The sequence below is a fragment of the Zalophus californianus genome, chromosome 14 (genome assembly GCF_009762305.2).
Source record: "Zalophus californianus isolate mZalCal1 chromosome 14, mZalCal1.pri.v2, whole genome shotgun sequence".
Taxonomy (NCBI): domain Eukaryota; kingdom Metazoa; phylum Chordata; class Mammalia; order Carnivora; family Otariidae; genus Zalophus; species Zalophus californianus.
The window spans coordinates 7674015-7694889 of NC_045608.1; the positions used below are offsets into that span (position 1 = coordinate 7674015).

Here is a 20875-nt window from a genome sequence, read left to right on the forward strand (position 1 = left end):
CCTCTGGCCCCCTGCTAGAAAGAGACTTCCGCCCGCGTGGTTTGGGGCCAACCCCCAAAGGATATTGTTCCGAAGTCGTTCACCTGCTCTCCAAGCTGCCCGCCCCAAGGCGATTGCCCGCCAGAGGGCGCCAGACGTCCACCTTGCGCTCTTGGGGAGGTTGGGGTGGGTAGGTGAGGGAAACCGCTATTCCCCACCCCCAATCCGCACCCACACTGGCGCCCGTAGGGCTGGGCTAGGTGGGCAGACACGCCCCCCGTGCCAGCATCTTCCCCGGCACTACCAACCTACCTCGTGGGGAAACAGGTCGGAAGCCGACTTGCCCCAGGACACACAGCTGAGGCGGGGTACAGACAAGGGCCTTTTCCCAGAGCCTGAGACCACGGCTCCTGGACCCCTGGTGCTGGGGCAAAGATCCGCCAATCAAAGGGTCCCTGTCCGATGGGGGGGGGGGGAGGCCGAGCCGGCCAATCAGAGGGTCCCTGCCAGAAGGCGGAGCCTGCCAATCAGGGGTGTCCGGCGAGGAACGGCGGAAACGAAACGATCGAATCTTGTCGATGGGGGGCGCGCCTTGACGTGCAGGGGAGGGAGTGGGAGCGGCGCTACAGGCCGAGTACCCCCGTTCTTCAGTTGCCTCAGTTTCCCTGGGAATGAAAGGTGGACGCCCCGAGCGGGGACCCTAACAAAGGAAAACTGAGCCTGGGAGGTGAGCCCGGGTGGCTGCCTGGCGGAGGCAATGCGGGCACATAGTGGGCGGGGTTTATTTCGCCCCGCCCCCTGGATCCCGCCCCCACCCCGGATCGTTCAGCCCCAGAGGTCCGCCCGGCGCGCGGTTGCCAGTGCTGGCTGCTCACAGCCATGGATGCCCCCGGGGCCCCGGGCCCGGGCCCGGGCAGGAAGGAGCTGAAGATCGTGATCGTGGGTGACGGCGGCTGCGGCAAGACGTCACTGCTTATGGTGTACAGCCAGGGCTCCTTCCCTGAGGTGAGGCCCGCCGGGGGGTTGGTGGGGGTTAGACTGCGGGGCAAACGGGCTTGGGACCACCGGGGGCGACGGATTGCCTTCAGCCTGCACCTTGAGCCTGGGGGTCCTGCGCGTGGAGAGGCAGCCGCCACCCGGGGCGCCCCCTCGGGAATTCCAGAGCCCAGCGAGGTGAGGGGAGCTGAGCTGGATGGGGTGAAGGGGGCGGCACAGCTGGACCCTGGGCCCCCGTCGCACCCCTTAAGAACCAGCCGACCCCTTCTCCGACAGGACTACGCCCCATCTGTGTTCGAGAAATACACGGCCAGCGTGACTGTGGGCAGCAAGGAGGTGACCCTGAACCTATACGATACCGCCGGTGAGTGCGCCTGCGCACCGAGGGTCCCTGGTGCCCGAAGGGTTCCCCCCCCCCCCCCCCCCCCGCCGCCCGGTCATCGCCCTCCGGGCGTCCCCGCCCACCAGCCCCTGTGGGGCCCTGACCTCCCAGCACTCCTGAAGGCCTTGGAGGGGTTCTGGCAGGGTGGCCCTGGAGGCTCAGAGGGCCTCGGTCGCCCCATCTTTGAAAGGAGGGTACTTGAATGAGGTGAACTCCTCGGCCTCTTAATGTGCGCTTAATGTGCTAAGAACCCACGGCTTCGTTCCTCTCCTGAGGTTCTAGAAAACCGTGGGCATCGCTTCTGCTTCCCATGGTTCCAGGATTTCGTGTGTTGCATGCTGTGGTCTCTTAAGATTCTGTGGGCTGCAGATTTGGGTCCCCTGGTGCTAGGATTCTGTGGGCTGAATTTCTGGGTCCTGTGGTTCTAGAATACTCCGGGCTACAGATCAGAGCCTGTGACTCCGGGATTTTGTGGTTGACGATCCTGAGGCTCCGGGGTCCTGTGGACAGAAATTCTGAGTTCCACACTTCTGGGATTCCATCGGCTACAGTACATGGTTCTGGAATTCTGTGGTCTTCAGTTTTGAGCCTGTAGTTCTAGGATTCGGGCTACATTTCTGTGTCTCCCTGGTTCCCTGGGGATAAACCAAGCACTGAGGAAGGAACAGAGCTCTAAGTCCAGAATAAGGTTCTCTTGGCCACCTGCAGCTCCTAATGCAAGTGGATTTATGCTAATCGGGTCAGTTATCAGAGTCCCCGTTGCAGGGGGGGGGGGCGGGGCGGGGCGCCAGGCGTCTGCCCTCAGGGAGCTTCCATCCTGCACTCAATCCCCTTCGGGGCTGAACCAACACTGGGGGACAAAGGTCAGGACCTCACCCAACCTCTCTGACTCAGGGTTTAGTGACCTGTGTGGAACCACGTCACCAGGTGCCCTGTCCACTGCCAGCCAAGCCTTGTCCATGTGAGGGGAAGTCTCCACTGGCCTTGGATGGAGCCAAAAGCCAGACTGCCCCACCCCCAGGCGGCGAGGAGCATCTCTCACTCCACCCTGGAGGGAATCAGAAAAGGGGTCGTCCCCAGACTCCTCCTCCGTTCCTGACTTCAGCAGCCTTTACTGTATGGTGGGACCCACCCTACAGTGGCTTCTAAGGACCCCCCCCTTGTTGGATGAGGGCCCCAAACCGCTGCCCCTTGAACAGGGCCCTGCTTCCAGTCCTGTGAACTGAGAAAGCCAAAGGTTGCTGAGAAATTCCCCAGGGGCGTAGCCATAAGAGCAGTAAAACTTAAGTGTGTCTGGGATACTTTTAGTTTCACATACTTCCTGTCGGGGACCCAGGGAGGGGCAGGCCCATCAGCCCCACTTTGTGGGTGACGTGCTGGTGAGGCAGGGAGAGTTCACAGGATGATTTTCACCCTCCTCCGTCCTCTGGGACCTCAGGGCCTCTCCTGTCAGACCCCTAGGGTTCACTGTTCATGGAAGCCTCCCCCATCAGACCCAGCACAGGGACCATTTCTGGCCTCAGTGGCCTCGGCCAGAGAAAGATGCTCAAAGAACATGTTAGGGCAGATTGTGGTGTGGAGGTTCCGGAAGGTTTCCATTTGGTGTAAGAAGAATTTGCGCTCACAGCTGCTGCAGGAGGAATTGGAGGGGCTCCAGGCCCAGTCTTCAGAGGCACGGGGACACCGCAGCGATGATGATCTTCCTGCCCCATGCTTTGGAATCAGACCTGGGCTTAGATGCTGGCTCCCTGGCTATGTGTCATCTGGGCCTCAGTTTCCTCATCAGTAATCAGGGCTAACTAAGTCTCGAGGATTATACTAGACCCATGTGATGTGTAACACAGGGGTCGGCTGTGGGGAAGGGCTAAGTGTTGTCATGATTTTTTAAGGCCACCACCCCCAACCCCCGCCCGGCCATTCAGGCTCAGACCCAAGCCCAACCTGTTCTGAATCGAAGGCCTGCAGAGCTCCGAGCTGCCTCCCCCGACCCTCCCCAAAGGACTCTGGCAAGCCGCAGAGAAACAGAGCTGGGGGTTGAACGACTCCGTGGAGTCCTAGGGAAGTCGACAGGCTTCACGGTCAGCAGGACAGCCCAAGGAGAAATACTCAGGGAGAAAGAAACGTGGCCGCTCCTTCCGGGGTGTCCCGCTGTGACCCAGGAAGCCCTGTCTCAAGGACCGTGAAGGAGAGACTGGGTCATTCCTCTTCCATATGCCAGCACCCAGCACGGTGCCTGAGGAATGAATGCAGAAGAGATTTGGAGGCAGAGGTGCTCCTGGAGAATGATAAAGGCAGTGAAACTGTCTCTACCCATGGCGGATGGAGATAAAAAATCAGTGGCAAAAAAGGAGGGCCAGGGGACCAACTAGAGGAAGAGACTAAGGGGGTGAGGGGAGTGGCTGAGCTGGAGACGAGTCTCATAAAGGTTGTTGTAGAAGGTTCTGGAACCTGCTGAGCTAGACCCCATGGTGGGGGATGGTGGTGCAGAGTGGCATCTTTCCAGCCAACCGCCAGTTACCAGAGCTATGGGACAGGGGTGGCCCCTGGGAGACCAGTCTGGCTGCTTGTCTCCATCCTGCAGAAGCAGATACAGATGCCACAGCAGTGGGAGGCTGGGTGGAGGGGTGACAGAGCTCTCCCTGCTGACAGGTGAAGGGGAGGCAGACACAGTGAGCACTTTGCCCTAGCAGCCTTGCCTGCTGTGGGCCCTGACACCCTCAGAGGCAGGAAGCTGTGGTGCAGTCTGAAGTTTCCTGGGCAGAGGGGAGGTGGAGGTAAGGTGGGTTGTTAAGACACCAACTAGAGATGGAGCTCTCCGGGCCTTGGGGTGGGGTCCAGGGGTGGGGCGTCACAGGGCCACCTCTGGCCCAGGAGGTAGGGAGCTGTGATCCCCTTCCCAGCCTGAGATGGGAACAATAGGAACAGTGGGTGGGTGGGGGGCAAAGGAGTTGCTGAGACAGGGAATCAGGGAGCAGAGGGATGTCTTAAGAGCCAGAAGCCCTGGGGGCTTGAAGAGCTGAAGCTGCGGGCCATGCAGAACGTGGGCTCCAGGCTGGGGCTGCCCCAGCCGCTCCCGCCTCTGGGGAGGAAACGCAGGTGGGCGGACCCCAATAGCAGTAAGTGGGTTCCTCTTCTGGCAGCTTCCCCTTCTCATGTGGCCTGCGCCCCTCCCCTGACCAACGCCCTGGCTGGAGCTGGGAACCACCTGCTCTCTCTGTGGCCAGCAGATATGGGGATCACTGTGGCCCAGTGACACCCTCTTCTCAGCCTAGCTCCAGGCCTTAGAGACCCCTGCCCCTGGAAAGTGACTGACACAACAAAGCTCCTTCCCACAAAGGAAATAACCCTTGTGCTAAGTGAGAGAGAGCCTCACTTCCTCCCCGCCCCACAGCCCCACCAGCTTCAGGAAAATGGGCCACTTCAAGGGGAGCTGTGGCCCAGAAGATCTTTCCTTGCTAGAAACAAACGCATCCCTTTGCACGTAACTCCGTGCAAGCCCATCTGCAAAGGCCAGAGTAGGACCCCAGAGTGCCACTGGACAGGTGACTTGGCCCCTTTTAAGTCTTGGCATCAGTGTGGGTAAATGGGGAGGGTGATACTATCACCTTGTGCCTGGGGGGCCCCCTAAAGCTTGTGGGTCTGAAGATCTGGGGTTAGATCCCCGCCCAGGCCCCCAGGCCCTGGAAGTTTCTCTCTTAATAGTAACCCTAGTAACAGTCCTTCACCTTTGTTCGGCACTGCTTAGCCTACAAGTCCTTTACTTCCAGTATCAGAGACAGGGCTATCGCCGCCTCTGCCAGATAAGGAAACTGAGGTCCAGAGAGGGAAGGCACCCAGGTCACAGAACGTGAGTCTGAGTGTAGCCTGTTTCTCCTGACTCCTACAGGAGAGGCGTCCAGGACCCTCCACGTCTCCCAAGGGGACATGAGGTCAACATGTTCATCATTTGCAGGCCTGGTCCCCACGTGGAGGTCCACACTGAATCTTGGGAAAAGTTGAGCCAGGCACAGTCAAGTCAGGAAGGCAGCCTGGAGGAGAGAGCTAGGATCTGGGCTGGCTGCCCATTCCCTCCCAGAGCCCCCCGCTCTCTCTCTCGAGATACCTGTGTTGGCAGCCTTTTGGTCAGGCCTGGGGCTGTAGGGTGCCTACCCTCTGGAGTGGACTGAGATAGAGGCACCCCCAGTAGTCTTACCTTGGTCCTCTCTCTTTTACAGAGCGTCCCCTTAGCTGTGTGACCTTAAGGCGACTCACTTCACCTTTCTGTGCATCAGTTTCTGCATCTGTAAAATGGGGATGACAAGAGCCCTGCCTTGTTAGCATCGTAATGAGGAATGACGGGTTAGTGCAGGCAACGGGCTTCAAGTGAAGCCATGAGCGAGCATAATGAGCCTTCATAACGAGGGAGCCTATTGCCGACACGTGTTGTTGATATTCACTCTTTTTCGTATCGTTATCAAGGCTCACCTGCTTCTCACATACCCATTTCACAGGTGAGGAAACCATTTGTAAGGCAACAAGGTCCAGAGGTTGATTCCCAGCTGGGAAGTCCAGGAAAGGCTTCCTGAGAGAATTTTTGGCAATTTTAGAGTGGCATGGCAGACACTGACCTTGGAGCTGACTGAGTTGGCGCTCCAGCTCACAGGGAACCTGTCTATGACCTTGGAAAAGGCCCCTCTCAGCCACATGGGCTCCTTACAGGAAGAACTTTCTCGGCCTAGCATACCTCCCAGGGTGGCTGCTTCAGTGAACCCAGGTGACCGAAGTGAAATGCTCTTGCTGAAAGCCAGAAAGGTTATCACTAGCCCATATTCACACACTCACGTGTTTGTTCGTTCATTCACCCAACAGTTACTGAGCTCGCCTGTGTCCCAGGGGCTATAACTGTCCTCAGGGGCTTCTCTGCTCATGGGGCAGACAAAACCAAACCAAAACCCAGCAGCAGGGAGTGACACGTACTCAGAAGAATAATAGAGCTATGGTCGGGCGTGGGGCAGTAGTCAGGGAAGCTCTCCCGGAGGAGGTGACGTTTCTGCAGAGACCTGAAGGAAAGGAGGGAGCAAGGCATGCTGCTACCTGGGCAAGAACCTTTCGAAGAGGGACGAGGGACGGGCAAGGGCAGAGGCCGCGGGGGAGGGGGGCTCAGTCTGACTTCCTCCTTGCAGCCAGCGCACTGAAATCCTCCCCAGCCGGAGTTGCTAAACTCCCTGGCCCCGCGCAGCCCTGCTCTCTGCTGCATCTGACGAGAGCGGAACGGCTTCAGGCAGCAAGCAGCCAGGCCTGACTGGACGCCTGCCAGGCGCCAGGGATGATTTTAAAGGACAGATGTGGTCCCTGTGCTCAGGGCGCTGACAGGCCCCAGGGAGACAGGCCCAGGTTGTGGACACCCGGGGCGGGGGGCAGATGCTGCGTGGTGAGGGAAGGCCTCTCCGAGGAGCCCGCCGGTCAGGATGAGGGAAGCCGACAGAGCACAGGAGGCCCATTTTACAGCTACTTGTCCACTCCCGCCAGATTTCTAACGGGGAATAGACATGCACATTGTACCAGAAGTAGGAGCTTCATCATTACGTCGTAGGGGCCCAGAACCTACGTTGGCACAACGCAAAGCAAAACAGCGTTGCTGGCTATCAGCAGGAGGAGTGCTCGGCCAGGACCCTGCTGGACTGGGGTCGGGCCCTGGCTGGGCGACTGCGGCAGTGACCTCGGGCAAGTCACTTCTCGGAAGCTCAGTTTCTGTGTAAATGGAAATATTCTTCACTTCCTGTCTAGCCCATCAGGTGATGGCTGCAAGGATTTCTTAACGGTTCATAGGCAGAAGCGCTCTAAAAAGCGTATAAAGCATAAAGTGGTGTTATTGTGAGGAGGTAGAGAGAAGACAGTTATCCTGAAAAGGGAAATAATGTGGACATTCAGTTTGAATGTTTTAAAGTAAAATGCTAAGAAGAAAATGGGGGCGGTGAGTAGGGAAGGCATTCCAGGTTGCGGGGGGACAGCAAGTACAAAGGTTCTGGGGCACAAGAGCTTGGTGGGTTTGAGAAACAGCAGGGGTCGGGGGGCTTGGTGGGGGAAAGGTCAGGTCTGTGGGTGCCAGGTCCTGTGGACCCTTGGGAGATGTTTGGATTTTATACAAAGGGCAATAGGGAGCTATTGAAAGTATTCTTCGTTGGAGGGAGAGAGGCAGGATCTTCCTTATGTCTTAGATGCAGCCAGCTGCCAGGTGGAGAATGGATTGTTGAGGGGCAGCAGCAGATCATGGGAGACCAGCGGTGCCTTGGACGGGGATGGTGCCATGCTGTCCAGTAGAACTTTCTACAGCGATGGGATGTCCTGCACCCGCGCTGCCCGTCCCGGGAGCCACTGGCCCTGTGTGGCAATTAATCACTTGAAATGTAGCTGGTGCAATGGAGAACCTGAATTTTTAATGTTAATTAATTTAAATAGCCGCATGGGGCTAGCAGCTACCCCACTGGACAGCACGTCTAGAAAGACGTGGACCAAGATTAGGAGAGGGGACAGTTTGGAGGAGCTGGGCTGGAGCAGCATCCTGGGTGGGTTTCCCAGCAGTTACAAGGACTTCTCCAGCTTGGTGATGAGGGCAGAAGAGTCTGAGTCGGCCGGTCCCTGACAGTCCCTCACTCCGTCCACAGTGTTGGGGGGACTCTGGCTGAATGGCAGCATGGAGTCCTCCTGGCCCAGCCTCTGTCCTAGCTGTGAGTCTCGGTCACACTGCACACCGCAGGAGTCCTGGATTGAGGGACAGCCAGGGGGAAGGCGGAGCGTGGCAGTGTCCCTGGCAGCGTCCCTGGCAGCAGCTGGGGGCCAGGAGGACGAGGTTGTGGCCTGTCCTTGCTCAATGGAGAGGCCAGCTTTGGCAGGGAGGGAGGAGGGCAGGCTGGCACCACCCAGGCGCCCCCAGGGTGGGGGGAGGGGCCAGGGACTCCTGGGCCTCTGTGTTCCAAGTCCTGGAAGAAAGTCACCTTTCTGCCTTTGCAGAGGTGGCTGGAGAGCTGCCAGGGAGCCCAGAAGGCTCTCAGTTCTCACTGGGGGAGTTTTTAAATAATACTAGGGCATACCCGTGACTCAGGGCAGGGCATCATCCTGGGCCTGCTTCTGGACCGGGGCAGAACGACCACAGGACATCACCGCTGAGATCTGAGTGCAGCCCGTGGGTTGGGTTAGAGCCCGGCGCCCGTGGTGGTTGCTCCAGCTTGCTAGTTCTACAGGAGGTGATAGGACACGCCTGTTCTTAGAAATCCGCAAGGACTCTGCTGGGGTGAAGCTGCAGAATGTACGCAATGACTCTCGCCTGCTCAAGGGTTTTTACGTGTACAAAGGGCAAGTGGGGCAACATGTAAATACTCAGGAATCTGAGGGAGTTCTTGGCACCCTTTTTGCAACTTTTCTGTAAGTTTGAAATTGTCAGTTAAAAAAATTACTAAAAAGCATTAAAAAACCACACCCAGCCTTGGTGTCTGATTCAGTCGGTGCATGCAGAGGAGGGCCAAGCACCAGCCGACTCCCCAGGTGAGCCTGACAGCAGCTGTGCCCAGCCACCCAGCACTCTCCTCCTGGGGTGTGCCAGAAGGGCAGGAGGAATTCAACCCAAGGCCCCGCCTCTCGGCCTGGGGGGGTCCCCTCCCAGATCCTGCAGTGGCCTGGTCCCACCCAGCCCCCCCAACCTTCTTCCCGGAGGGGAGTTGATTTGGCGGGCGGGGGGGGGGCGGTGGGTGGGCGGCGGGCAGCGCAGTAATCGCCATGGACATAATTGCTAGCAGGTTCTCCAGCTTCTCCTGATTACCCTGTAATCAGACCCGGTTCTGAGCACCGCATGGGTTTTATCTCCTGGAACCTTTGCTACTGTGGGCTGCCACGTCTGTTTTACAGATGAGCAAACCGAGGCCTTGGAGACAGAGCCCAGACAGGGGACTCAGGTGGACAAGGAGGTGGTGCCTCCCTGACCCCTACCTCCTCTCCCATTTCAGGGCAGGAAGATTATGACCGGCTGCGGCCCCTGTCCTACCAGAACACCCACCTCGTGCTCATCTGCTATGACGTCATGAACCCCACCAGCTATGACAACGTCCTCATCAAGGTGAGGCCCGTGACCCAGCCAGCCTGCCTCAGGGGTGGGGCCCACGGATCTGGCCTCAGCCCTGACTCCTGCCCTCTCCCTCCGCAGTGGTTCCCTGAGGTCACACATTTCTGCCGTGGGACCCCCACGGTGCTCATTGGCTGCAAGACAGACCTGCGCAAAGACAAGGAGCAGCTTCGGAAGCTCCGGGCCGCCCAGCTGGAGCCCATCACCTACATGCAGGTCAGGAAGGGGTCTCCGCTCTCCCCCCTCCCTCTGCTTCCCTACCTCATTTCATCCTTATAACCCGGAGGCGCGGACTGTTCGCATCCTCTGTTTTACGGGAGGAACCTGAGGAACCTGAGCCCCGGAGGGGTGAAGAGGTTGAGAGTCATACAGCTGACGTGCAGCGTAGCCAGGATACTGCCCCGTCTGCCCCAGGGTACTGGAGGGGCAGGCCTTGTTCGAGAGCAGGGATCCCCTACCCGTGAGAGTCCTGGGCAAAACCAAACCCCGGGGCTTTTCTGGGCGAGGCATGGGACGGGACAATAAAAGGAACACAAAGGAAAACTAGTAAGAAAGTTTAATAAAAAGGAAGAAGCATTAATAAAAGTAAATTTTAGAAGTAGAGCTAGTTTTTACTGTCCTCGCCAGTTCCATTGCCTAAATGGGGCCTGAGGTGGGAGGGAGGGCAGGGTAGAGGCAGGATGAGGCTTCTCTCCAACCGCCACCGCCGGAGCCCCTGGGCCGCACCACAGGCCCTTCTGTTCCATCCACACACACACTGCTGGGGGCTGGGCCTGGGATGGGGGGAAGGGGGCTCCTCACCAAGACCACCCTCCCTTCGGAGAGCCCCCAAAGCCAGCTCCAAGTTCCCAAATCCATAGGGGGGGTGTCAGGAGGTGCCCCATGCTCCAGGCCCCTCATCTAATGCCGGCCCCTCCCCGCTCCCCAGGGCCAGAGTGCCTGCGAACAGATCCAAGCCGCCCTCTACCTGGAATGTTCTGCCAAGTTTCGGGAGAACGTGGAGGATGTCTTCCGAGCGGCAGCCAAGGTTGCCCTCAGTGCTCTGAAGAAAGCACAGCGGCAGAAACGCCCGTTGTGTTTGCTGCTCTGACCCCTCCGGGCAGGGCACACAGCCCTCATGCAAGACTGACAGGGCCCAGGCTGCCAGGCCCGGACTGCACCCCGAGATCCTGCTCCGTCCCCAGCTTCCCAGCGGCACTTTGAGTTGGGTGTCCCCCTGTGTCTGGAGCCTGTGGCTAGACTCTTAGAACATTCTGGAGATCTCTCCTTCCCCAGCTGGGGCTCTGACCCTGAGCTCACCTCCGGGTTCCCCCGGGAGCTGGGCCTGCATGGAGGGGGGTGAGGGTGCCGGACTCAGTCTCTCTGTACCCTAGAAGCAGCATTTGTCCCTAGGACTCGGGAGTACACAGCCTCCCCCCAGCCATGTGTGTTCCCCCTTTGCACACCCGATAGGTCCTGAAAGCCTGTGCTTGAAACAAACAACTACATCTGGTACGTGGATAAATGTGGATTTGTCAGCGCTCCACACGGCCCCCCTCAAGCCCGCTACTCCGCGTCACCCGCCTCCCTGGGCTCGAGATAGGCACGGCTGCATCCTCCAGCTTCTGGCTTCCTTCCTCCAGGAACACGGGGGCCACAATGGGACGGGGACTTATCGGGACAGCACACACACCAGCCCCGGACTTGGGGGCTGGCACCGGCCCCCACTCCTCACCCCCAGAGGACTTCAGACTCCGCCTTTGGCTGGGCTGCCATCTTTCCAGAGCTGGGTGCACATGCCCAAGGGGGAGTAGAGACTCTTTCAAGAAGCAGAAAGTACCCTGGACCACCCATCAAGCCCCTGCCCAGGGGCTCCTCACCTGCAACCCCCCACTGCCGGAAAACTCAAGACAGAAAGTGACATCAGCCCCAAATGATCATGGGCAAGTCCCTTCTCTCTACAGACTGTTGCCCTATCTGCAAAAGGACAGCACTGACTCATTTTAATAGTCATCACGCTCCCTCCGGTCCCTCACAGCCCCCGCTTCTGCCAAGCTGAGACTATCCTGGCTTCCTACGAGAACACGCAACCCCCAGCTGCAGATTCACTGAACCTTCTGGAAGGTCGGGCCAGGAGTTTTTAAACAAGTGCTTCAGGTGATGCCACTGCCCCGGAGATTGAGAGCTGCTTGCTTCCTGAGTGAGCTACAAGTCAGTGTTACTGAACCTGGGATAATGGCTTGAGGTGGCTCCTGCCTTCCCGGGGATCTCCTGCCTCAGCACCTACTAAGCCTGAGCCTCTCTGACGTCAGCTGCTAAGAGAGAGACTCCTGTGTTCCACCGCATCCCACCTCACCCCACCCTGGTTCCCCAAGGCCCTGCCATGCCCTGTGGAGTCCGAAGAGCACTCAATCCAAGGGCTCGTGGACACGTGACGGTACAGGATAGAGGTTAGAAACCATACTCTGTGGACCAAATCTGGCAGCTGTGTGTTTTTGTAAATAAAGTTTTGTTGGGACACAGCCACACTCATTTATTTGGGCATTGGCTGCTTTGGCCCTAGAACTGCAGACGAGGCAAACTGTGACAGATTATCTGGCCCTTTACAGAAAGTTTGCTGACTCCTAGTCCAAGGAAAACCCGAGTGCCTCAGGGCCCGACGGAAGACCCAAGTGAGGGAAAGAGGGCAGGTATAAAAGGGAGTGGTGGGGTCTGCGGCACACTAGGAAGCAAGCACCCCATCCCAGGCAGGCAGCTCAGCCCAGCCAAGAGCTTTCCATTTTTCTAGGGAAGGTAGAAATCTGGGTTTTTATGTCGACTCTTACTGGGGTGGAAGGGAAATTTCATATTTTTTTTTTTAAAAATTAACAATTAAGAAAGCTTCAACTCCTCTGGGGGCCAAAGCATGGCTATGGACACGGGCTGTGAACTCTGGTCAGAGGGGATTTGTAGGGAGGTAGTTAAGGGTAGCTGAGACCCACGTGTGGGAGAAAGGCTGCAGCTGGTGTATGGAGCAGGGGCGGAACATTCAACCAAATCTGCTAGCTTCTTCACCCTCCCACAAATACAGAATCGGACACAAGGTGACCAGCAGTCTTGTCCTGGCCTCCCGGGTGCCACCTCCTGGAAGGGAGCCTGCTCAGACTCTCCCCACCACATTCCAGAACCTGAGGGGAAGGGAGGAAGGCGGGGAGGGTGGGCAAGCTACATGATGCCTTAAGTCTCAGCCAGCGCTGAAGACCCACTCTCTGAGAACTCAGTGCAAGAATTCCGGGAAGTGGGCTGAGGGGTGGGGGTCAGGAAGCCAAACTCAAGTGTCAAAAAAAAAAAAAACCAAACAAAAAACCCCCCTCAAACCACCCAAGGGATGCCGAGGCTGGGGCGTCCTCTGGTGGTCACTGCAAACCGTCCCGCCTCGGGCCCACCCCAGGGGCCACGCCGTCGGGGAGGGCGGGCAGCTGTGCGCACGTAGCGCACAGGCTGGAGACTCGGGGAGCGCAAAGAGCAGAAGGCACAGACAGACAGTGGTTCTCCGAGAACTTAAATAGCCCCACCGCGGAGCAGCGTGGAGAGCTTACAGCAGAAGCGGTGTGCCCCGAGGCGGGAGGCCCCACAGGCCGCCGAGGGGTATCCTTCCGCCCGCTGGGGATCACGAAGTAGCCGGTGGGCACCCCAGACCTCAACCTGAGGGGCTCCCTGAGGCTTTAGGCCCCCCCACCCCCACCCCAGGAAGACTGACCCAGGCTCAGCCGCAGCCAAGACGGCAGCGAGGGAAGACTGCAGGTTCTAGGGCAGTCGGGAGGAGCCCGTAGTAATACGTCATAAACAGGGAGGCTGGGGCAGGCGAACGCCGTGCAGACAGGCAGGGGTCACAGTGCCCTTGTCTGCCGGGGACCGGGGCCTTGCCCCCTCCCCGCCCTCCCCCAGCCCCGCGCTGGCCCCTGAGCCGGCTGCTGGCAGTAGCCACAGACACCGTGGGGAGAAATCGTGCCAGCTGGAACCCCCCGCAGTCTTGAACCCCGGAGGCTGGCGGGGCGGGGGGGAGAGGGGACGCACGGGTCCCTTGGCTCACAGCTTCTTCCCCTTGTTTCTGTTCTTCTGAAGTTTCGCGTGCACGACTTTGAGTGTGGTCAGGAAATTGCCCAGGAAGAGGACAAGGAACGTGAGCGCCAACACGAACACCTGGGCAGGGGCGTGCGAGGGGACCGGCCGGGGCGGCAGGGGGAGGAGAGGAAAGGAAGGAAAGGTTGAGCCAGCTCGGATCAGCTCCCCGCCGAGATGCCCCCCTGCCCACCCCCGACCCCCACCCCGGGGCCTCACAAGCGCCTTAGCACAAGCCACCAGCAAACTGCAGAGTTCCCACGGCAGAAAGCAGAGGTCTGGGCCAATTGCATGAAGGGTGTGAGTCCTCAGGGTCATGCAGGGCCCGGGAGGGCTTCTTCTCCTTTGGCACCCCCATAGCGTTCAATAGGGTTCTCAGACCACTTAGGGGCTCCCTGGCCTCCTGAATTCCCTCCCACAGTCTCCCAGGCCCCAGTAGCAGGGAGCTCTGGGCAACTGGGCCCCATGATGGGGAGTAAAGGGGTGGCTAAGAATTCTCTCCAAGCTGGCCCAGCTTTCCCCAGGACCACCACCCCCGCCGCCCGCACCACCGGCATATGCACACGCCTGCGTGCACACACACACACACCATACCTGCCATTCTCTGCATTCCTCGTGGCTGGAGAGCTCAAACAACGTGACGGCATTGTAGAGCTGCCAGAACTGGAAAGAGGGGAGGAGGCAGGCACCACTCACCCCAACTGATTCCCCTGGAGACCCATGTGAGAAAGCCCCGGGAGTGGACCAGGCCCCCAGCTTCTGGTATCCACTGTCCTAAGACACTGAGAGCCCCCCCAAAATGAAACTGGGGCACCCTAGGCCAGAGCAGCCTGAAGATCTGGGGTTCAGCATGCTGGTGCTACGGGCCACTTCCGGCTTCTGCCTTTGGCGTCCAGGGCCCAGGGACCGTCTCTGCCCCAGGACCCCGTGGGGCCCAGCTCAGGGATGGCTGGTGAATGAGGGAGAGGCCTGAAGACTTTTTGTTCCCAGGGGTCAGCCCAGAACAGGGGATCCCCACAAACTCCAGGGGACTCACATGGCCACAGAACAGGAAAGGCAGGAGGAAGGTGAGGCCCCGCCACATCCAGGACTGGAATCCTTCTGTGGAGAGGAGGTCGCAAAGGGCCGGTGGGAGGGGGTTCAGGTGCCCCCACCACCCCACCAAGCGCCAACTGCCTGGCCATGCCAGTCCCCCGAGATTAGCCACATGGGGCAGGGGGGACAGCCCTCACCTATCATCAGTGGGTGAGCACTCAACTCTGAAGATCACCCAGAGAGCATGCACAACACCTGTCACGGGCCCTGACTGCTCTCACGCAAGTCACCACGACTTACAGGGCTTGACAACACTTAGAGAAAGCTGACGTGCCAGGCACTGGTTTTTAATAATGTCCTTAATTTGCATGGAATTTTGCTTTTTATAATGGACTTTTGCACGTGTCACTTCAATTGAGTCTTGACAAAGTAGGGCCTACTTTGCAGAGTAATTCAGTAGAAATGACCATCTCAAAAGATGGCAGAATTTTATTAGTTTCCTGTGAAAGTTGAGACAAGAGCTCTCCAAGCTCTTCTGACTGGGCACTTGACCCATGAGTTAAAAAAAGTTAAGCACAGGGGTGCTTGGGTGGCTTAGTTGGTTAAGTGTCCGACTCTTTTTTTCGGCTCAGGTCATGATCTCAGGGTCTTGAGATTGAGCCCCAAGTCGGGCTCCAAGCTGAGCGTGCAGCCTGCTCAAGATTTTCTCTCTCCTCGGGGCACCTGGGTGGCTCAGTCATTAAGCGTCTGCCTTCGGCTCAGGTCATGATCCCAGGGTCCTGGGATCCAGCCCCGCATCAAACCTGGCATCGGGCTCCCTGCTCGGCGGGAAGCCTGCTTCTCCCTCTCCCACTCCCCCTGCTTGTGTTCCCTTTCTCTGTCTCTGTCAAGTAAATAAATAAAATCTTTAAAAAAAAAGAAAAAAAGATTTTCTCTCTCCCCCTGACCCTCCCCACCACATTCCCTTGCTCTCCCTCTAAAAATATATATATATGTATACATATATATAAATTAAAAATAGTTAAGCACACATTCCCAATGTATATACATGTATGTGTCTATACATATTTATACGTGGCCAGATTTTTTTTTTTTAAGTACACTCCACGCCCAGCATAGAGCCCAACTCGGGGCTTGAACTCATGACCCTGAGATCAAGACCTGAGCTGAGATCAAGAGTCAGATGCTTAACAGATTGAGCCACCCCAGCGCCCCTATATGTAGGCATATTATACACATTAAGTTATACATGCACAACAGCATGCATATATATTTATGCATATATAATTATGTGTATTATAAAACACAGACCAAAAAAAATAGACATTTAAAAAGGAGGAGACAGAAGCCAGCATCGAGGCCTGGCTCACAGCTGGCCTCAAACTTGTCGGCGGAAACAGAATCCACGATGAATTATGAAAAGCAACTTAGGTAGAGGCCTGAAACCCTGGCTTTGTGTGTGGTAGGTCTTGTTATGTTCTTACTGGCTCATGCTCCCAGTGTAGGAAGTTAGCAGTGAGGTCTGGGGGAGCAGGGAGGGGCCGGTACTTGTCCCCCACCCCAACTCCCCTCCCCAGGCTGGGTTACTCACCCACGGTGAGGTCCAGATGATTCCTTTCCCCCAGGGCACGAAGCCTGTAGAGGCAGCCCCTCTGGTAATAATATTGCAGGAACTGGACACAGCCTGCAGGGGGAGCACAGCGCCTGGCTCAGGGCCTGGAGGACTGGGCGCCACCTCCGCGCAGACCCAGGGGTCTTCCAGGCCAAAGGGCAACCCTCTCTCACCCCAACACACGCACACACTCTTCAGCCTGAACCCACTTTATCCCTCATCCAGAATACGAGAGTAGGTTATCTGAAGACCCAACTAAGCACCAATGAGATTGGAAACTTCTAGAGCTGACGCTTGCTGGGATGGTGGCACCATGCCGGGAGCTGTGTGTAATGCCAAGACAGCAAGAGACACTTTCAAACAATGGGATACTTAGTAGTTACTAAAAATGAGGAGGTAGAATTCTGTGTATCGACAGAAAAATACCCATCATTATTGTTAAAAGAAAAATAAACAGATTGTAAGCAAAGCTATTTGTACAAAGTGATCCCATATTTATAGACTACATAATGCAGTATATATGTATATATGAATCAAACTGAAAGGACATAGATCTATTAAAAGTGATCACTCTTAAGGCTGAGATTATATATAATTTTCATTCTTGGCATTAGAGACTTGTTATTTGTTGGCAGGGTTTTATTTAAAAATTGTATTTTTTGAATCAGTATTATGCACACAAAATTCAAAGGGAACAAACAAGTACTTGGTAAAAAACAAAACTCTCTTTACAATACGGACTTCTGTGTATATGTTATACTGATTCTACTCTCTGCTTTTATCCTTTGGAGGAGACTGGGAGACTCCGCAAAAAGGTAAATGCTATCAAGAGTAGAACTTTGTATCTGTAGATTAGTTACGTTTAAAACGCCTACTTGCAAGTCTTGCTTGTTTGGGATATCAAAATGTGTTCTGTGATGTACTAAGGATACTGGTCCTGAAGTCTACCAAATATTATTATAGTGCACTTTAGCCTAATTCATTATCTGTATGAAGTTATAAAAGTAGCCGTAGATGACCAGGAATTATGTCATCTGTATTAAACCCAGACCTATTTCTGAGTATGTGGTTCATGCTGTTGTGAAAAATGTTTTCCCTTTTACCTTTGTCAGTTTGTAATGAGAGGATTTCCTTTTACCCCTTTGTAGCTCAGAGAGCACCTGATGTATCATCTCAAACACAATAAACATGCTCCTGAAGGCAAAAAAAAAAAAAAAAAAACAACCTCTCTCTGTCCCTACCCCCAACTATCCAAGCTCCCCCTTCTCAGAGGGAACCCCTAAGGCCAGTTCACTGTATATAAATTCAGAGCTATTATTTTTTTTTTAAGATTTTATTTTTAAGCAACCTCTACATCCAACGTGGGGCTTGAATTTACAACCCCAAGATCAAGAGTCTCTCGCTCTACTGACTAAGCCACCCAGGAGCCCCAATCCAGAGCTATTCTTAAATGAGAAAAAGAACATATGCTCTATTTCCATTTTGAGGTAGTGCCCCCAACACTACTCAGTTCCCAAAAGTCACCACTGGTCCCCAGCTGTGACATGGGAAAGAAAAGGCAGTGATGGGGGCTCCTGGGAGTGGGGGCGATCAGGCCGCCCCTCCCCCAGGACTGGGCGGTGATCTGGGGGCAGACAGCTCTTTGCTGGATTTCTGGGACCCTCCCCTGCCCCAAGCTCCCTTCCACACTAGACACGCCCCTCACAGGGGGGAGGGATGACAGGGGCCTCCATCAGTGAAAGCCCAGGAAACCATACCCCCTCCCCCGAATCGAGGCAAGAGGCACTCACTCTGAAAAATGGAAAATGCTAAAAACTGATTACGAAACTTCTGATAAATTAGTCCGTTGGGCCTGCAGAGAAGTGGGGAAAAGTAAAAGTGAAATGTGCTGTGAAATCAAACATTCATCCCTGCCCCTCTCCGTTCCTGCCAAGAGAGAAGAAAAGCTTTTAATTAAAAAAAAAATTATTTAAGTAATCTCTACACCCAAAGTGGGGCTCAAACTCACGACCCCAAGATCAAAAGTTGCCAGCCAGGCACCCTGAGAAGAAAAGCTTTTAAAATGAAATGGAGGTCCCTGATTTCTGCCCTTCTTTAGCACCAGTGCCCCTGGGGCTGGACCAGTTACTTTCATTTCTTTAAGCCTGTTCTAGAAGCAGGGGGGCCTATATCATCATTCTGAAGCCTGAATTCTTGCTGATGCCCACTCTCTCCATCTGTCTCCTTTCGAGCCTCATCCCTGTACTCTTTCTGTCCATTGCTCTCTGTCACCTCTGTCCCAGCCGGTAGACCAATGGGACATCCCCAGAAACCTCCCAGCTGGCTTGGGGGGAATCCCTGCGGCCTGGCTGTAAGCTCACCCTTTTCTTCTTGGCCCAAAAGTCAGCCCGGGCCAGGAGCCTCGAGGGCACGCCCTCCCCACGGCCAGCTCCCCATTCACGGGACCCCGTGAGACACTCACCAGGTCAGCATCACTCCAGAGAGGAACGTGGACACATAGTGGTGAGACACCCACCAGCCTTTAATTCTTGAAGAGAAGAGAAGGAAAGGGGGCTCAGGTGGGGAGGGAAACAGGCGGTTCTTGCTTCCCAGACTAAGTGTGCACGGGCTACTCTGTGGCCCCAAAACAGCCATGACATAGACCCAAGCCATGATTTCGCCCTTTCCTCTGCCCTCCAGAGACGCACAATCACACATAAACCACCCACAGATTAGCCATGAGGCCCAAGGAGGCATACGGGCTTCCAGGGGCTTCCTGCTACCCTAAAAGCACATCCCTCACCGCACCCCAACTTGAAGCCCTGTCACCCTGTCCTCGCCTTGAACCTGCCAAGCCCATCGCTACCTCAGGGCCTGTTATGGGCTGAATTGTGTGTGCTCCAAATTCCTATGCTGTAGTCCTAACCCCCTTAGGGCTAGTACCTTAGAATGTGACTGTATTTGGAGATAGGAACTTTAAAGAGATAAATAAGGTTAAATGAGGTCATAAGAAAAAAGGCCCCATGAAGATACCGTGGCATCTGCAGGCCAAGGAGAGGCCTCAGGAGAAACCAGTGGGACTGGCACCTTGATTTTGGACTTCCAGCCTCCAGAACTGTGAGAAAATAGATTTCTATTGTTCCAGCCCCCCAGCCTGTGGTATTTTGTCACGGCAGCCCACGCAGACCAGCAGGGCCTTTGGACTTGCTGTTCTCTCTGCTCCAAGAACTTGGCCTGCCTGGTTCGTGGTCCAAATTCAAGTTTTGGACCAACTGTCACCTCCTCCAAAAGGTCTTCTCCGGCTACTTTATCTAAAACTGGCAGCGCCACTCTGAGTCACGCTACTGTTTTATTTTCTTCACGGTGCTTACCACTATCTGAAATTTCAGATTATTCATTTCTTCCCCTTCCTTTGTTCTCTGAACCCTCTTCCCTGCTCACACGTAAACATCAGGAGAGCAGGGATCTTGTCTGTGTTCTTCATCTATGTTATCTGTGACACCTGGCTCAAAGCAGGTGCTCAATAAGTGTGTTGAATAAACACAGCACGCACTCACATGCTCACCCAGAGCTGCAGCTACCTCCGTTAACCCACACAGACACAGAGAAATGCCAGACTGCCCACACAGCATCTCAGCATCCCAGACGCACTTGCTCCCTGGGAGCCCACACCCCCGGGCTCATCTGCTCCTCCATCTACAGCAGGCCCTTGCCCCGTGTCCAGTCCAGAAGCTGTGGGAACCCTGGGTTCAGAACCCGGTACTCCCCCAACTGAGGGCTGTCACTCCATTGCAGGGGAGGGAGCCTCGTTTCACCCCCTCCTCAGTGTCAATGTCTCAGCCTCCGCTGAACGCTGGACCCTCCAACCTTTACCCTTCAAAGTCCTTGAGTCTGTCTCTGGCCTCTGCTGGCCTTCTCCAGCCCCTGTCTCGGAGCTCAGTTACCTGAACACAATGTGGCAGCAATTTGCTTTGCCAAGTACAGCCTGGGAGCCGCGGGACTCCTTCCTCCCAATGACTGGGCAGTAGAAACTGGGTTCCCCAAACCCTCACCAGCGCTGGATTCCAAGTTTTAAAATTTCTGCCAGTCTTATTAGGTGAAAATTGGTGTGCTGTTGAGGTTTTAATTTGCATTGTCCTACGTGGGTTCCAACCAGAATGCAGACATCACACAAGCAGAGACTGGATCTTCCTCGACTCTCCTCTTCGCAATCCCACAATAAATCTGGACATAAATTAGGGGTTCGGGCATGGCCTGTGCCTGCCTCAAGGGTTATGGTGAGGAACAAGGTTTTATGTGGCTCTTTATTCCTAGCACTTAACAGCACCTGGTAAACAGCAGGCACTCAATAAATGCTAAAATGATGTCCAGGAGGGGTGGCTGATGAAGCAGCAGCTGGTCTAGATGCCACCAGCATGGAGGGACAGGGTAAGACCTCCACCCCCCCTTCTCTGATCCCAGTCTCCCCTTCCCCATGTCTCTGGGTTGCCTGCCAATGTTTACACGGACCCCTGGCTCTAATGTTCTGACAGAAGAGGCAGTTAGCCCCATCCTCAGACCTTCAGCTTGAAGAGCACCCAAGAAACCTCTCTGCAGTCACCTCCCCCGAGTTCTCCGCAGAGCCACACACAAGCCTTGGGGGTTCGGCCAAAGCCCCCCTGAGAAATGCCCCCTCCCCACATGGGAGGCCAGAGCCAGTCGCAGGACCTGCGCAGCA

The 20875-nt window shown here is 55.8% G+C and overlaps 2 protein-coding genes across 3 annotated transcripts in view; one reads left to right on the plus strand and one right to left on the minus strand.

The window, feature by feature from the left end:
- Positions 1-505: 505 nt before the first annotated feature.
- Positions 506-11953, plus strand: RHOF (ras homolog family member F, filopodia associated). Its single transcript, XM_027576897.2, has 5 exons — positions 506-984; positions 1252-1339; positions 9337-9446; positions 9534-9668; positions 10381-11953. The coding sequence occupies exons 1-5, from the start codon at positions 859-861 to the stop codon at positions 10540-10542; spliced, it is 621 nt and encodes a 206-aa protein (XP_027432698.1). The 5' UTR covers positions 506-858; the 3' UTR covers positions 10543-11953.
- Positions 11954-12106: 153 nt separating this feature from the next.
- Positions 12107-20875, minus strand: part of TMEM120B (transmembrane protein 120B) — a 41369-nt gene continuing 32600 nt past the window's right edge. For both annotated transcript variants that reach the window (XM_027576896.2, XM_027576895.2), the window contains 6 exons: positions 18641-18706; positions 17970-18031; positions 16159-16251; positions 14569-14633; positions 14127-14195; positions 12107-13613 (listed from right to left, as the gene is read on the minus strand). In XM_027576896.2, coding sequence (XP_027432697.1) covers positions 13500-13613; positions 14127-14195; positions 14569-14633; positions 16159-16251; positions 17970-18031; positions 18641-18706 — 469 coding nt within the window. In that variant the 3' untranslated portion in view covers positions 12107-13499. The remainder of the gene's footprint in view (positions 13614-14126; positions 14196-14568; positions 14634-16158; positions 16252-17969; positions 18032-18640; positions 18707-20875) is intronic.

What these genes read in the sequence shown, in the direction of transcription:
- RHOF (XM_027576897.2), top strand. Translation starts at nt 859, where the DNA reads ATGGATGCCCCCGGGGCCCCGGGCCCGGGCCCGGGCAGGAAGGAGCTG. An exon ending in GAACCTATACGATACCGCCG is followed by an intron (nt 1,340 to 9,336) that starts GTGAGTGCGCCT and finishes CTCCCATTTCAG; the next exon opens with GGCAGGAAGATTATGACCGG. An exon ending in ATGACAACGTCCTCATCAAG is followed by an intron (nt 9,447 to 9,533) that starts GTGAGGCCCGTG and finishes CTCCCTCCGCAG; the next exon opens with TGGTTCCCTGAGGTCACACA.